Source organism: Zea mays, chromosome 4, assembly GCF_902167145.1.
Source record: "Zea mays cultivar B73 chromosome 4, Zm-B73-REFERENCE-NAM-5.0, whole genome shotgun sequence".
In the NCBI taxonomy this organism is placed as follows: domain Eukaryota; kingdom Viridiplantae; phylum Streptophyta; class Magnoliopsida; order Poales; family Poaceae; genus Zea; species Zea mays.
This window is the reverse complement of record NC_050099.1, coordinates 174,224,302-174,239,754: the sequence shown is the minus strand read 5'-3', so window position 1 is coordinate 174,239,754 and position 15,453 is coordinate 174,224,302. Positions and strand designations below refer to the sequence as shown.

The 15,453-nt window shown below is 47.6% G+C and overlaps 2 protein-coding genes and 1 pseudogene across 4 annotated transcripts; all 3 read right to left on the bottom strand.

Annotated features, from left to right (window-relative positions):
* Positions 1-4,139: 4,139 nt before the first annotated feature.
* LOC100276578 (uncharacterized) lies at positions 4,140-6,222 on the bottom strand (annotated as a pseudogene). Its single transcript, NR_159931.1, has one exon. The product of NR_159931.1 is annotated as an uncharacterized protein (transcript).
* On the bottom strand, positions 5,787-6,224 carry LOC113633878 (uncharacterized; the record flags this gene model as incomplete). Its single annotated transcript, NM_001150333.1, is given in 2 exon segments — positions 5,787-5,827; positions 5,829-6,224. Coding segments are annotated over 2 exon segments (241 nt in total), but the record flags the coding sequence as incomplete, so codon positions are not given.
* Positions 6,225-6,861: 637 nt separating this feature from the next.
* On the bottom strand, positions 6,862-13,793 carry LOC103654090 (tricalbin-3). Of its 2 annotated transcripts, XM_008680890.4 has the most exons (8): positions 12,951-13,793; positions 12,596-12,837; positions 11,803-11,821; positions 11,022-11,251; positions 8,213-8,322; positions 8,028-8,126; positions 7,403-7,853; positions 6,862-7,251 (listed from the first exon to the last, which is right to left on the bottom strand). In XM_008680890.4, the coding sequence occupies exons 1-8, from the start codon at positions 13,670-13,672 to the stop codon at positions 7,163-7,165; spliced, it is 1,962 nt and encodes a 653-aa protein (XP_008679112.1). In that variant the 5' UTR covers positions 13,673-13,793; the 3' UTR covers positions 6,862-7,162. The 2 variants fall into 2 exon arrangements, with proteins under 2 accessions (XP_008679112.1, XP_020408276.1); XM_020552687.3 differs by lacking the exons at positions 11,022-11,251; positions 11,803-11,821 and having other exon boundaries at positions 12,951-13,791.
* Between the last annotated feature and the right edge of the window lie 1,660 nt (positions 13,794-15,453).

Genomic DNA, 15,453 nt, shown 5'->3' with positions numbered 1-15,453 from the left:
GAACAAACTTTTAACAAACTTAGGCATGAGCTAAATATTCTTGATTCTAGGAATTTCTTTTGATATCTTGCATGTATAGCTCATAAGTATACCTTTGATCATATCTCTTTTATATGCTATAACTAATATGTCTTCAAGTGAATTTCAAATCAAGTCATATGTGTATTGAAAGGGAATTGGAGTCTTCGGCGAAGACAAAGGCTTCCACTCCGTAACTCATCTTTCGCCGTCGCTCCAAGCAACTCTCCGTCTTTGGTATAATCTTCACTCATGTTTTATTTGCCAAAGGGGAGAAAGTAGTTAGGAAAAGGCTCTAATGATTCCGTTTTTGGCGATTTATGCCAAAGGGGGAGAGAGCATGAGCCCAAAGCAAAAGGACCGCACCACCACCAAACTAAAATTTTGATTTTAATTTTAGAAAGAAGTTTTTCAATTGATATGATTTTCAAGTTGATATCTCATTGTGTTCAAAAGGGGGAGAGAATAGTATTTCCAAAATCAATATCTTAAAACCCTCTTGAACACTAAGAGGAGGATTTTATCAAGGGGGAGTTTTGTTTAAGTCAAAGGAAAAGCATTTGAAACAGGGGGAGAAAATGTCAAATCTTGAAAATGCTTTGCAAAATCTTATTCATTTACCTTTGACTAATTGCAAAAGAACTTTGAAAAGGATTTACAAAAGAATTTGCAAAAACAAAACATGTGGTGCAAGCGTGGTCCAAAATGTTAAAAATGAAGAAACAATCCATGCGCATCTTATAAGTATTTATATTGGCTCAATTCTAAGTAACCTTTGCACTTACAATTATGCGAACTAGTTCAATTATGCACTTCCATATTTGCTTTGGTTTGTGTTGGCATCAATCACCAAAAAGGGGGAGATTGAAAGGGAATTAGGCTTACACCTATTTTCCTAATTGATTTTGGTGGTTGAATTGCCCAACACAAATAATTGGACTAACTAGTGTGCTCCAGTGTATAAGTTATACAGGTGCCAAAGGTTCACACTTAGCCAATAAAAAGACCAAGAAATAGGTTCAACAAAAGGAGCAAGGGATAACCGAAGGCAGCCTTGGTCTGGCGCACCGGACTGTCCGGTGCACCAGGGGACTCCAAGCCAAACTTCGCACCTTCGGGAATTTTCAGAGGCGCTTCGCTATAATTCACCGGACATGTCCGGTGCTCCAGAGGAGAGGGACTCTGAACTCGCCAGCTTCGGGAATCCGCTCCGCTATAATTCACCGGACATGTCCGGTGCACATCGGACTGTCCGGTGAGCCAGCAGAGCAACGGCTACTTCGCGCCAACGGTCACCTGCAGAAGCAATTAATGCGTGCCAGAGCGCGCAGAAGTCGGGCACGCGCCACCGGACATCCAGGCGGGCCCAGCAGTCAGAGCTCCAACGGTCGGAACCCAACGGCCTGGTGACGTGGCTGGCGCACCGGACACTGTCCGGTGCGCCATGCGACAGCAGCCTCCACCAAACGGCTTGTTTGGTGGTTGGGGCTATAAATAACCCCAACCACCCCACATTCAAGTCATCCAAGTTTTTCACCTTCCAACCACTTACAAGAGCTAGGCATTCAATACAAGACACACCCAAGTGATCAAATCCTCTCCCAATTCCACAAAAGCTTTAGTGTTAAGTGAGAGAGATTTGTTGTGTTCTTTTGAGCTCTTGCGCTTGGATTGCTTTCTTCTTTCTCTTTCTTTCTTGAGATCAATACTCACTTGTAACTGAGGCAAGAGACACCAATTGTATGGTGGTCCTTGCGGGGAAGTTTTGTTCCCGGTTGATTTGAGAAGAGAAAGCTCACTCGGTCCGAGGGACCGTTTGAGAGAGAGAAGGGGTTGAAAAAGACCCGGCCTTTGTGGCCTCCTCAACGGGGAGTAGGTTTGCGAGAACCGAACCTCGGTAAAACAAATCCGCGTGTCACACTCTTTAGTCGCTTGCGATTTGTTTTGCACCCTCTCTCTTGGACTCGATTATATTTCTAACGCTAACTCGGCTTGTAGTTGTGATTAACTTTGTAAATTTCAGTTTTGCCCTATTCACCCACCCTCTAGGCGACTTTCAGGCGTGCAACTCAAAAGCACATGGTGGCCTCGACATCGTTCACCTCAGAAAGCACAACGAAGCACTTCTAATGAAATCTTTGTATAAATTCTTTAATAGACAAGACTTTTGCATCTGAATTATTGGGTAGCTTCCGGAATCAACATACAAATGTCTGTCTCTACATCTTCCTCATGCATGTCTCTCTCTCTCTGTCTCCAGGCTTGACAGTGAGACTTTGGAGAGATAACATTGAGATTTTTACAATATACGCATTTATTAAAGATACAAACACTAAGATTATTATCTATATATATAGCTAGTCAAACTTTGAGGATTCGGCTGATGACTTCATGCGTGCATGCATTATTTTGATGGATGGAGGATTCTGTTACAATATTTTGTGACCAATCCAAGGGGCTCGACAAACACATCCCTAAGGGATGACCCATGTCATATGTATATAAATCTGTCTTTCCTGCAATAAAGCGAACACAACTGTCATTTTGCACTATTCCTCTCCATTCTCTCGAATCTCGTTTTCACTAAGTTACAACATGTTATCAGCACGCTCGTGAGATCACAGAAGAAAGAGTTTCGAGGGAGCCTGGCCGGGCAGGCTACTTTGCCTCGCTCGGCATGGCAATCGGTAGGCCGCAGGCATGCGGGGAGCGGTGCTCGTTTACCGTTCAGCGGCACTAGAAGATGAAGCTTCCTGCGAAGTTTCTCTGGCCAACGGGATCTAGCAGCCGGTGACACGGCTCGGGCCACATGCGTTGGCCAAGATGTGAATTCCTATTCGACATTAACAACATGTCTGACGGAAGGTAAAATGCAAATCCATCATTTTTCCATACGTAGTGGAGTTTGCAACTATTTTTTTCGTTGCCTTGCGTGTTCCTCTGCAACCGCCGCGACAACAAGCCGGGTCGCGCGCCCGCGCCTGGGTCGGGGTGGCCACGCCCAAGCCGCTGCTTGCCGCACGACGACAGAGCCGCGCCTGGCTGGCCATGCCTGGGTCGCGCTCGCGCGTTCGCGCCGGACACTCGCCTGGGCTGCACCTCGCCGGAGGAGCTAGCCGCCAGTGTCGCGCCGTGGGTCCATGACGTGCGCCGCCGGGCCGTTGCCCGCGCAGGGGGCCACGCGCCCGCGCTACTGATGAAGTCCCGCCCAGGGGGCTGCGCACCCGCGTCGCGCCTCGCGCCGTCGGGGCTAGGGGCACCGCGCCCGCCGGGAGAGGCCAACCCAGCCGCGGGTCGCGCCGTGCGCCGGCTGCGCGCGCCAATCTGGCCGGAGGCCGCCGCGCCCTGGGGTGCCGCGCATGGGCCGCCGGTGCCCCGCCACCGTGGGCAATCGCGCCGCCGGGGTGGCCGCGCCCATGCGCGCAGGGGGCCGCTCGCTAGCGGCCGGGCCGCCGCGCCTAGGCCTGCGCTCGCGCCCGCCGGGGAAGGCCACGGCTAGGACCGCGCCACAGGGGGAGGCCCCGCCCGCCCGCCTGTGTGCTGAGGCTGCGCGCCCGCGCCACAGGGGGAGGCCGCGCACGCCCGCCTCCGTGCTGAGGCTGCGCGCCTGCGCCACAGGGGGAGGCCGCGCCCTGTGCCGCCGCCCTGCGCCGGGTAGCCGGGGCCACGCCCGCGCGCGCCGGGCGGCGGAACGCACGCCGACGGGGCTAGGGACCGCCGCGCTGCCGGGCCGATCCCGCGCGCGCCCAGGGTGTGCGCCGCCGAGGGGCCGCGCCGTCTGGGGCCCGCGCACTGAGGCTGCTGCCCACACGCCAGGGCCGGTTGCTCGCTCGACCGCGCCGCCATGGCCTTGGGCGGCCGCCACCAGGAAGGAGAGACGAACGGTTAGGGTTGAAACCTTAACTGTTTGTTCATATGGACTCGTCTAGATGGGCCTCATGGGCCACCTGTCTGGGCTGTACAAATTGGGTCTGTCATTTTATCATTTTAGCATATTTTCTTTTGGAGTTCAATATGAGTTTTACTCATAATCCAAAAGACATTGTGTACTCCTTATTTTTCCCACAGGGTTTTTGAGGAGATAATATCTTGGAAGACAGCTGACAGATGATCAAATGGACTTGGATCAAGGGGGAGTGTTACAATATTTTGTGACCAAAGGGGCTCGACAAACACATCCCCAAGGGACACACCCCTTAGGGATGACCCATGTCATATGTATATAAACCTGTCTTCCCTGCAATAAAGCCAACACAACTGTCATTTTGCACTATTCCTCTCCATTCTCTCGAATCTCGTTTTCACTGAGTTACAACAGATTCTTTCAGCTGGTCACTGCATCGACCACGTCAGCATCCGCAGCTTCAGCTTCAGCCTGGAGCACCTCCTCCTGTGTCTTCTTGCCTTTCTTGGACTTGTAGTGGGCGCTCATGAAGGTCCCTACGGCGCCGTACTTGCGGCGGCAGTGGTGGTAGTGGGAGGCGTCGAACATCCTCCAGAAGTCCTTGCCGCTGAGCTCAGACACGGCGTACTGCGCCTGGTAGCCGTGGTTGCTGATGACCCACTGCTCCAGCCGGTGCACGGCTTGGGCGCCGTCGAAGTCCTCGCCCCGCAGAACAGGGGCGGGGGCGTAGTAGAAGCCAACGTCGGTGAACATCTGCGCGTAGCTGGTGTCACCCTTCCTGCGATGCTGCTCGAATCCTGGCTCCGGCCGCACCATCGTCTTCACGGGGAGCTTGAACAGGCGATGCGGGCACAGCCACACTGGGTAGACCTCCAGCTCACGGTGAGCAAACTCCAGCGCGTCGCTGAGCCTGTGAAGGGGCAGCAGCACGTCTCCTGGATGACGTGCCTGTCATGGTAGTAGTTCCTGATGGCTTCGCCTTGGGTGATCTTGAGCAAGGAGATCTTTGGCGGCATGAGCCAGCCGAGCAGGAGCCTGAACCAGAGCTGGTCGCCGAACGGGATGATCAGCTTCCCTTCCCAGTACAGGGACCTGGTGTGGCGATGGTAGTACTCCCTCGTGGGGATGTACTCCACGAACTCGCCCCTCTCGAGAGCCGTCTCGGCGTGCTGGTAGAACCAGGGCTTGAACCACCAGCCCACACGGTTGATGATCCTGCCGCTGCCCTTCGTCCTCCTCGCCTCCTGTTCCGAGGCATACACGCCCGTCATCATCACGCCCTCCGAGGACGAGTACACCATCCCTTCCACAAAGTCAGGGACCTTTGCCGGCAGGAACAACGAATCAGCATAAGCCTCCGCGATCTCCTTGAGGGTGCCCCTGACAGGAGTGTACGTGAGCCTCATGTACTCCTTCACACGAACGAGCCTGATCTCAGCCGAAACCAGGAGCCCGATCGTGCCTTGCGACCATGGCATGCCATAGAAGAGGTCGGAGTGCTCGTTGTCCATGGTGGCTCTCACGACCTGCCCATCCGCAAGAACGACCTCCATGGAGACAACCGTGTCAGAGAAGAGGCCGTAGACGTGAGAGCTCCCCGAAATCCCGTAGCCGTTTATCAGACCACCGACGGTAAGGTCGTCCAACTCAGGAGCCACGGCGAGCGAGAGGTTCATGGGGCAGGTAGCCTTGGTTATCTGGGCCATGCTGACGAGAGGCTCCACCCTGGCGACCATCCTCTCCGCGTCGATCTCGAGGATGTTCCTCAACGCGGAGAGGTCGACCTCGAAGCGTCTGGCGCGCTTGTAGTCCACGTTGCGCATGCCCACGACCACCCACGGCTTCCTCGCGGTGCAGACGAGGCCGTCCCTCTTCGGATCCCTCTCCTTGAGACGCTTCACGACCCTCTACGTTCTCCTGGTGTTCCTTCTGTCGACGCTTCTCGGATTTCATGGCGGACCACGTGTTCACCAGGAAGACGCTCAGGTAGATCAGCGCAGATATTGGAAGGGCCACGAAGAGGGCAGGAATCCATCGGAGTCGCACCAAGTAGTCCGCTAAGACCTTCTTCCTTTTGGGTCGCGCTCGCACCAGAGGATCCGCCATGTATGTCTCTAGTAGCTCTAGCTAGCTACCATTGATCCTCCAAATTAAACTGAGAATGTGCAGTGGAGTGGCATTTTTCCAAGTGCAAAATTCCACAAAAAAAAACAATAATTAACTAGAAAGACATTGAATGGATGTATGTAGCAGAGAGAGAGAGAGACGCACCTTGCCTGCGTGCATCCCTGGAAATTAATGGAGTGAGTGCTAGCAGCACCCTCTGTTTATATATAGCCAGTGGCCCCTGTACATGCAATCCATCTATGCTTATCACGTAAAAAGTACCGGTATCCAACACCAAAAAGAATTAAACGTTTCATGAGATAAATGTGATCCATCAAACATTGTACCGGTAACCACCAACAAAGAAAAAGTAAACGTTTCATGTTCGCAGAAAAAATAAGATACATGTGATCCATCTAGCGCTGTACTGGTAGCCACAATATTATCAATAAAAAAAACGAATTGCAATTTTTTTGTTGGAACATATAAAGTTCCATTACATTTTTTTACTGGAACAATATGAAGTTCTGTTTAATTTTATTATGGAGTTGTTTTGTTAGCTTCACTCCTACAAACAGCTTTACCAATGAAATTAAACCTCTTTTGTTACAGTATTTGACAAAACAGTTCTACATGTAGAATTTATGGTCTCACGAAATCTCATGAGTTCATTAAAACATATTATATAGGATCCACAAGTGTGAGTTAAAACTGCAAAAAATGTTTTTTTAAACTTGATCTCATCACGTTCTTATTCCTATGTGAGAGAATGATTAGCTATTCGCAAAAAGGCCTGTTTAGCCAAAAAAAAAAGTACTTCAAACAGCTCGTCATAATCATAAGCTGATGCCTAACAAGGCAGCCTTAAATTTTCTTGGTATATTTTTTAACGATACAACTACAATCGCATTTGCCTTGGAAACAGTAACCGATGGCAATGACCCCTGCCGCGACGCGAGCAGGAGAAATCCTGGTCCATGTTCAGCAAATCGGAAGGAGGTGACAGCAAAAATGAATATACACAGTTGCCTCTCTTCACTAGCCTTCCAAAAGAAAAGAAAAAAAAAAGAACAAGAAGAGAACTCTCTTGTTGTCACCCTTACAAGTTACAGCCAGTGTTGCCTTCACTCACGGTCACGGGTTGAAGTAGCCTGAGCCACCGAGGTTGGAGGACACCAGCACCATCACACTCGTTATGGCCGCCAGCCACACCAGAGCCGTATCTGCACGAAAGCCACCAACCCAACCAACGTCATACCGTTCAGTACCAAGCAAGTTAGGTAAGCTAGATTTGAAGCCCAACACATGAGCCCCCTAGTCACTATGGTAAGCAGATCATGCATGATATAAAAGACCACACAACATTAGCTTCACCTGTGGAGCTGTTTGGCACGGTGGATGCCTCCGTATCAGCCGCCGCAGCGCTAGTAGGGACAGTGACGCTGTCTGTGCCTTCTGGTCCACTGCCTGCCTGCTCACCTTCTCTTGACGAGCTTCCTGTTTCGGATGACACTATGCCTTGGAACTCCTCGCTCACCAGCAGCGCGGCGAGAAGATCCATGAAAGTTTCCCTTTCTTTACCCACGAAATCAGTCCCCTTGCTCATGCCACTAACGTAGTCCAGCACATCCTCGTCTGAGGCGTAACCCGCACCAATCTCGCTTCTCACCGCCTCGTCTTCTTCCTCTTCATCCTCGACATATGCCTTGTATGTCAGCCGAAGTAGAACTTCCCCAGCCTCTCGCTTCCCAAACAAACCCCATCCTCCATATAGAGTCACGATTTTGTCCGTAGGTACTGTATCTTTAAGTGACCCTAGCTCCACCTGACAAAAATACTGTCAGAAACCCCCATCCCAACTTATCAAAACATGCCCAGGGTGACAAGGAAAACCAGACCTATTCACCTGTCTTCCATCTATGCATAGTAGACACAGTAGTGTATATCAAATATAAATGGCATTGCAAAAAGGAAGCCTTCTGCACACACTCAAATTTACCTCTCCGGTGCCAATAGTGATGTCAGTTAGACCAATTGAATCCTTCACTTGAATGGTCAACTTCTGTTTGCGAGGATTTGCGACAAGCATATGGAAATCCTGTTTGATGTTGTATCTATAAGCATGATATCGTGCATGAAATATGTCTTCAGAAAACACACGTGTTCAGAGAGTTGAAGCTTTACTTGATTCCAAATTGGTTCTCCCGGTAGTCCAATCACAGTTGTTTGACTGTTCTTCTTGCTCTTTATTACTTGATCATCAATAATCATGACAACATAAGGATCTGTCTTGCCTGCACGAGAAGTAGTGTCAAACTCGACATGAAAATGGTAGCATAGCAAAAGGAGTCGACTTTTCTTACTTCTGCTTTATCCAGCTTGTACAGGTATTTTTTATCGCATAATTTTGGCTGAACTAAGAGCTACCATACTTAAGGGTAGTACCACTCAGATATGTGCTTCTTTCAGTCGAGATATTAACCTTTCAACCAATTCCTTAGCAAATATAGCCAGCTGAAAAAGATGCTATGCTACTTTGGACAGGATTAAAACAAACCTTGCCGAACCTAGAAAATATGTAAGTCATTTTACGTCGGCCCAAAAAAATGTTGGGCCTTGTACTCTACTTTTGGACTTCATTTACCAAAAGAAAATTTTCCATTCACATCATTTTCTTACTTAATACAACAATTGATGAGCTGGATATCGGCTCTTAAGTCTTAACTACTCCCTCCGGTCACAAATAAATAGCATTTTTAGGCTGTTTGAAGTCAGCCATTCCAGAGTTTGGTTACAAAATATTTCTATATGTTGAGTTTAGATATAAAAAAATCATCTATATTGTCTCAACATAGCAGGTCCCAAGCCCTGGTAAAGGAGAGTTATGATAGCCTTGGCAAGCTAATGTTAAACCTAGCATTTCTAATTGAGACAGAACCCAAAAATGTTGGGGTATAACCCTTTTAGCGATGCACCATATTGGAACCCAGGGTATGGTACTAAATGGGCAAGGGCCAGATCAGCACCCTCTTGGTGACAAATTGTGTCGTGATTTGGGCACGGTGTCAAATGAGCAAGAATCGGATCGCTGCTTTCTTAATGGCGCGCTACATCATCGCCCTAATGTAGTGAAAAATGAGCAAGGGCCTTCACATCATTGACGGGTGCAAAAGGTAAAGAAGTTAGTCGACCATTTAGGTAGTTGGAATGTAGGGCCGCTTACTGGTAAGTTAAAGAAGTTAGTTGAAGCAGCGACTAAGAGTTTATCTTATGTGTCCAAAAGACTAAATAGAAGGGTCAGAAAACGAAGGAGGTGGACAATATCAACTCCAAGCTTTGGTACATAGGGACAAGTGCAAACAAAAATAAGGTAGGATTTTTTTTATGATAAGAGCCTCAAGAACGGTGTGGTTGATGTGAGAAGGCAAGGAGATAGAATTATCTTAGTCAAGCTTGTCGTAGGTGATTTGATCTTAAACGTAATTAGTGTGTATACCCCCAATGAGAGTGCTAAGTGACTTTTTGGGGAGACTTAGATAGCATTGTTAGAACTATACCTATTAGTGAGAAGTTTTTCATGGGAGGAGACCTCAAGGGGCATGAAGGTGTTGGGTATGGTAGTAGGAATCGGGAGGGAGAGAAAGTCTTGGACTTTGCGGTACCTTTTGACTTGTTGACAACGAACACTTTCTTTAGGAAGAGAGGAATCTCATCTACTGACATATAGTAATGGCCAATACTCTCAAGTTGAATTGATGTCCTCACAAGAAGAGAGGATAAACAAGCAGAACGAGCATCCTTGGATTGCAAGGTGATACCTGGGGAATGTGTTGTCTCTCAACGTAAGCTTGTGGTGTCGGTCTTTTGTTTTCAAGTGTGTGCTCGTAGGGATAAACAAGCCAAGATTGCGAGAACAAAGTGGTGGAAACTGAAATAGGAGGCGTCAAAAAAGGGCAATCAACGAGGGCACTTGGAAGGAAGAAGATAACACAAATAATATGTAAGGGAAGATAGAAACCTTCATTTATAAGGTCGCCTCAAAGGTGTGTGGAGCAACCAAAGGGAGTGGATGTGAAGCTAAAGATACTTGGTGGTGGAACAAGTCCAAAGGATTATTAAGGAGTAGAAAGAATGAATGCTCTAGATGTTTATATCATGACAGGATATTAACGAGGATGTTAGCCATAGCAACAAAGCAGGGGGGTGAAATAGCATCAAACATATGGCGTTCTACATGGAAAGAGGCTAACACAGAAGCTAAAAGGCAAGTTTTATAGGACGACGTTTAGACCTGCTATTTTGTATGGTGCAGAATGTTGGCCTACAAAAGACAACATGTCCAATAGATAAATGTTGCAGAAATGTGTATGTTGTGTTGGATTTGTGTCCATTAAAGAAGGGATCGAGTCTGAAATAATGATATGTGTGATAGGCTCGAGGTAGCACCAATTGAAGAAAAACTTGTCCAACACCGATTGAGATGGTTTAGACATGTTCAAGAGACCTCTAGAGGCATTCGTGCATAATTGGATCTTAAGGAGCGATAGCAATGAAAAGAGAGACATGGAAAGCCCGAAGTTGACATGGAAGAGACATAAAAAGATCCTTGAAAGGATGCAAAATACCTAAAGATTTAACCTTGAATAGCAGTGCATGGAAAACAACAATCCAAGTGCATGAACAATGACTTGTGGTTTTTGTTCGGTTTCAACTCTATCCTACCCCAACTTGCTTGAGACTAAAAGGCTCTGGTTTTGTTGAATTCTGATATAAAAAATGATATGAGTAGTTTTTTATATAAAAATGTTCCATAATTGCAAATTTTGCAATATGTTTCAAATATATTATAACAAAAGTTAGCAGTCAAAGTTGTGTCCTGGAAACAGTGTCACTGTGGTCGAGACGTCATTTATTTGTCACTGGAGGGAGAATAAGCAGATGCTAAATCTCTTCATGAATCGTAGAATTCAAGTGGCAAACAAAGACCTCTTACCAAACAAGACAAAGCTAAGCTTTCTAGCATCAACTAGTGTCACTGATAGCTCTCCAACAAAGTCCTTATTCCCCTCTTGGATCAGGTCAGTTGCAACATTTTGAATTATATCACTTGCAACACTTCCTGAAACAGGTCCCATAGCTCTCCCCTTTTGAAAATCAAGGACAATCTTTTTGGGCCGCACAAAGAGACGTGGCAAATCTTCTGTCAGAAGTTCTGTGAGAAACCTGGTGATTGTAATTTATCAGGTCATGGCTAGATGTGAACAAGACCTTTCTATGTGAAATACAAGCATACAAAATTGTTCAAACAAGAGTTGTTCCAAAGAACATTGCATTTAGGAACAACCGCGGACTTCCTGATACATGATACAAACAAAATACTGAATATTATCTACATCACATGTATATCAGTTAACTACATTGAAGTTGTAGGCAGGCATGCAATTTCATATGAGCTATATGTTTTAACCATAAATCCTTAGAGATATTTCAAGGAATCCATGAGTCGTATTCATTAAAGGAACTAGGTGATATCCAATTAAGCAACCAAGCATGACCTAGAATAACCATGTTAGGAGGATCAAAGATGGGGACAGGTGTAACAACAATAATCTTGTAGTTGCAAAAAAAAAAGCCTAAATAGCAACTGTGATAAGAATAAATGCACCAACAGTAACTGCGAGTTGTAGGGAACATTTGATTACTAAGAATAAATGTTGGACCAGCACAATGCACAGCATTGAACAGTGATAACGTTTAAAGACAAACATGCTTACATAGACAGAACAGGAATCGCTGGTGGAGATAAGCACCATGTCCATGCAAAAGATGTGAGCATATAGTTAGCCAAGTGTCAAATTTGTAACACATGATGCTGTAGAAATATCAATAAAAGAAAGAACAGAAAAGGTCCACAATCAGAAACAAATAATAACAACACCTACTAGCTACTACACACGAAACTGAATGTTGACCAAAAAGAGTCAATTTGAATTAAAAAATTTTATTTGTGGCTTATCAACGGGCTGATTATGATTGAGAGTGGCTTTTGAATTTGGGAAGAGATTTATTTTTGGTAAAGGGTAACAGGTTTCTGACTTTGCAAGGAGTTCGCCAACCATCCAAATACTAGAGAAATGGAGGATATTGATACTATTTTGATCTTAATATAAGAAGCACCTTTTATGTTGTAATTTCATTTAATAGTTAAAAACTATGTGACCATAATGACATGTAACAATAATGGAACCTATGTGATAGTTTCATGACCAATTGCTCACAAGTATATGGTGTTTTACAAAAACTGCTTATAAACCTGAAACACCCGATAGTATCCCAGAAATAGCTCCAGACCTACGTGCAGAACAAAGTAATATGGTGTTTTACAAGGACACGTTTATATATAACAGTCTACCAAAGTCATGCATCTCGCATAAGAGAATCAATAGTCCAAATTCATAAGTACATTCAAGCTAGAAGGCACCAACTATGCTCAGTTTCCAACAGCAGGGATGATGAAATTTTAGTTGCAACTAGAAATGCTAACAGTTTGGAGGAGGAGGTGTATACCCATAAGATTGAATAGCCGGAACAGCGAAAGCTCAAACTTAACCTTGGGAAGGGACACAAAAGCCCAAGATACGGCTCCCACCCACGGTTCTGTTGGTATGAGCCTTAGTTTAACCCACAACTCCCCATCGATATCAAAATCTCGAACCCAGACCGGCACGACGACCGGTACTTTGGTGAACTTCAAGTAGAGTGCCAATGCCATGCGTGCTCCACCGGCATAGCGGATGCCAATCTGGTACCTGGGTGGAACCAATAGCTAATCCATTGGAGAGAAAGAGAAGATACTAGTAGAGACACTAGTAGTGATAAACAACATTACTATGATACTAAGTGGTGGGGAAGGGGAACTGACTGCAGGTCGTTGGCCCGCCTTGAGGTGCGGCGCTCGACGTTCCTGACGGAGAGGGGCTCCTCGCCGAGGTAGAACTGCCTGATTTCGACCCTGTTGACGTAATCGGGCTTGTGGAGGTTGTCGATGACGGGCTGGAGCAGGCCGACGATCCAGTTCTCGATGCCGGTGCGGTAGACCTTCCAGAGCTTGCCGAGCACCATGTTGACCCACTCGACGGACTCCTTGCGCTGCAGGTCCTTCTCGAGGAAGAGGGAGAAGCTCGGGGTGGGCACCTGCGGCCAGGAGCCGTTGACCTTGAGCTCGCGCTCGGCGCGACGGCGCTTCCGCAGCGTCCAGAGCTTGTCGAAGGCGGCGCCGACGAAGAAGAAGAGGGCGAAGAGGCCGACGACGGAGCGGCTGATGGGGGGCGCCGGGAGCGGGTGGATGACGCCGAGCTGGGTGCGGAGCTTGGAGACGAGCGGGTCCTCCCCTCCCCGGTAGGTCCCCGGGGCCGTGACCGAGAAGGGCGCCGGCGCCTCGACAGCGGCGGAGGTGGAGGGGGCCTCGGGCGGGAGGGTGGTGGTGGGGACCGGCGCCGAGCGCTTGGGGGCAAAGCTGGAGGAGGCTCGGGGGACGGGAAGGCGTCGGCATCGTCGGGGAAGGTAGAGGAGAGAGTAGGACGTGGAGGGGCTGCTAGCTGCGGAGAGGGAGGGCGGCGGTATGCCGGCCGAGGGGGTCAGCATCGGCGACCACCGCCAGAGACACCCACCCAGTCCACCACACCACACCGGACCGGACGAGGTGGAGCTGCGGCGCTTCCCACCAGTAACCAGTTCGGGGGTGACTTTTTCCTTCAGTCCTTTCTTTCTTGGGAAATTTGGATCCATACCATTAAAAGATCACCACTTTGGATCCATACCATTGCTATCTCACTTACATGTGGGTTCACATGAGTCAATGACATGTGGGGTCCATGGTATATATCTAAAGTTTGGATCTTTTAATGGTATAGATCCAATTGTTCCTTCTTTCTTTCTTTCTTCTATTGGGCTTCACATTTAAGTACGTATAAACAAGCCCACGAAAGCTCGATCAAATCAAACCCAGCTCTGCCATACCTAGTGAGCCTCCCTATCCTTACACTGTAGGGGTGCGGGAATTCAGGTTTTACGGCCCGAGGATGAGAGTACAACGGTCGCGACCGAGGCGAGCGGGCGGTTGACTGGGTTCGGCCACCGCGCGGATATCACGGTGCTCGGTGCGCAACGGCACCAAACCCGGTGATGCTCAACAGGGCCCAGCTGGGAGAAATGACTAACAGTTATGGCCCACGAGCAAGTGACACCAAAGAAGGAGAAGGGTCTGTCTCACGGGGCCCACATACCAGCATGTGAAGCGCTGATCGCAGTGGCCCGCGGGCAGTGGCACGCGCGTGAGTGAGAGACTACCAAACCCCGGGCCTGCCTGTCGGCACTGGTTGGCGCGAGGTAGGAGTTGGGCCGCGAGGATTGATTTGCGCGGACTGGAGTTGGGCCAAGAGGGGGATTCGACACAGGTCGGTTCTGCCAGGTTTTTCTTTTCTTTTATTTATTTTGTCTTGGATTCTTTCTCAAATCCAAAGCTTAGTATTTGAATTCAATTTTGGTGTGAGTTTCACATATAGTATAAATGCACAAAAAATACCAGCATGAATAAGTGGTTTTATTATTTTATATATGTTTTTTGCCTTCTTCATAGTGTATATTGTTTCCCTTTTCTTCTCTTTCCCTTTTCTATTTCATTTTCTTTTCCAAATTCAAATATTCAAGCCAAATTCAAATTTTAAATTATGATTCCTTTGTTTTGATAGAAAAAATTTTCAAATGTCTAAATCTTTATCAAAATATGATTTAGCTAACATTATTTTATTATGACCATTTGCTTTAGAAAGGGGTGAATTCTAAAGTGTAATTATTTATCAGGAGTGCTTTAATTTGATTATTTTTTTGTCTAACTGATTTCCTTATATCACATGCTTAGGATTTTGGGTGTTACAAGATCCTACTTCAATAGTTTAGATTAGATTGAACCGGTACATTATATGGGCTATTGGATCAGAGATCTATGCCCCAGATTTTAAAATGCTAGGTTGCTTCCCATCCGACTAATTTGGATCGGACGACATGGATCCGACCACGAAGGGGTACGACACCGATCTAATCGTGGCCACCCATCCGAGGATCAACGATAGTCCGCTCCCTACCCAAAACCGACGCCGAACACCGGCGGCGCAGAGCATGCATGCGGCGGCGCCATGGCCAGCGCGTGGATAACTAGCGATTCTAGCCCAAAATCGGCCAGACAAGGTTTTCTACGTGTGTAAGAGAGGATTGCGAAGCTAGGGGATGTATTTTTACCAGGGATTACGCCGACTACAATGCTAGCCACGGCGCGGCCATGGAGGTATACTCCGGTGAACGGATTCCCTGAGCTTCGGTTGATGTTTTCCTGAAGCAAGTGTGTATACCCTTCCGCCGTGGCCCGA

Bases quoted from the DNA above. Each gene is read 5' to 3' on its own strand.
- LOC103654090 (XM_008680890.4), bottom strand. From the start codon at position 13,672: ATGCTGACCCCCTCGGCCGGCATACCGCCGCCCTCCCTCTCCGCAGCT. The intron at 12,838-12,950 runs GTCAGTTCCCCT...GGTTCCACCCAG, and splicing joins AGGCGGGCCAACGACCTGCA to GTACCAGATTGGCATCCGCT. The intron at 7,252-7,402 runs GTGAAGCTAATG...GCTTTCGTGCAG, and splicing joins CGTGCCAAACAGCTCCACAG to ATACGGCTCTGGTGTGGCTG.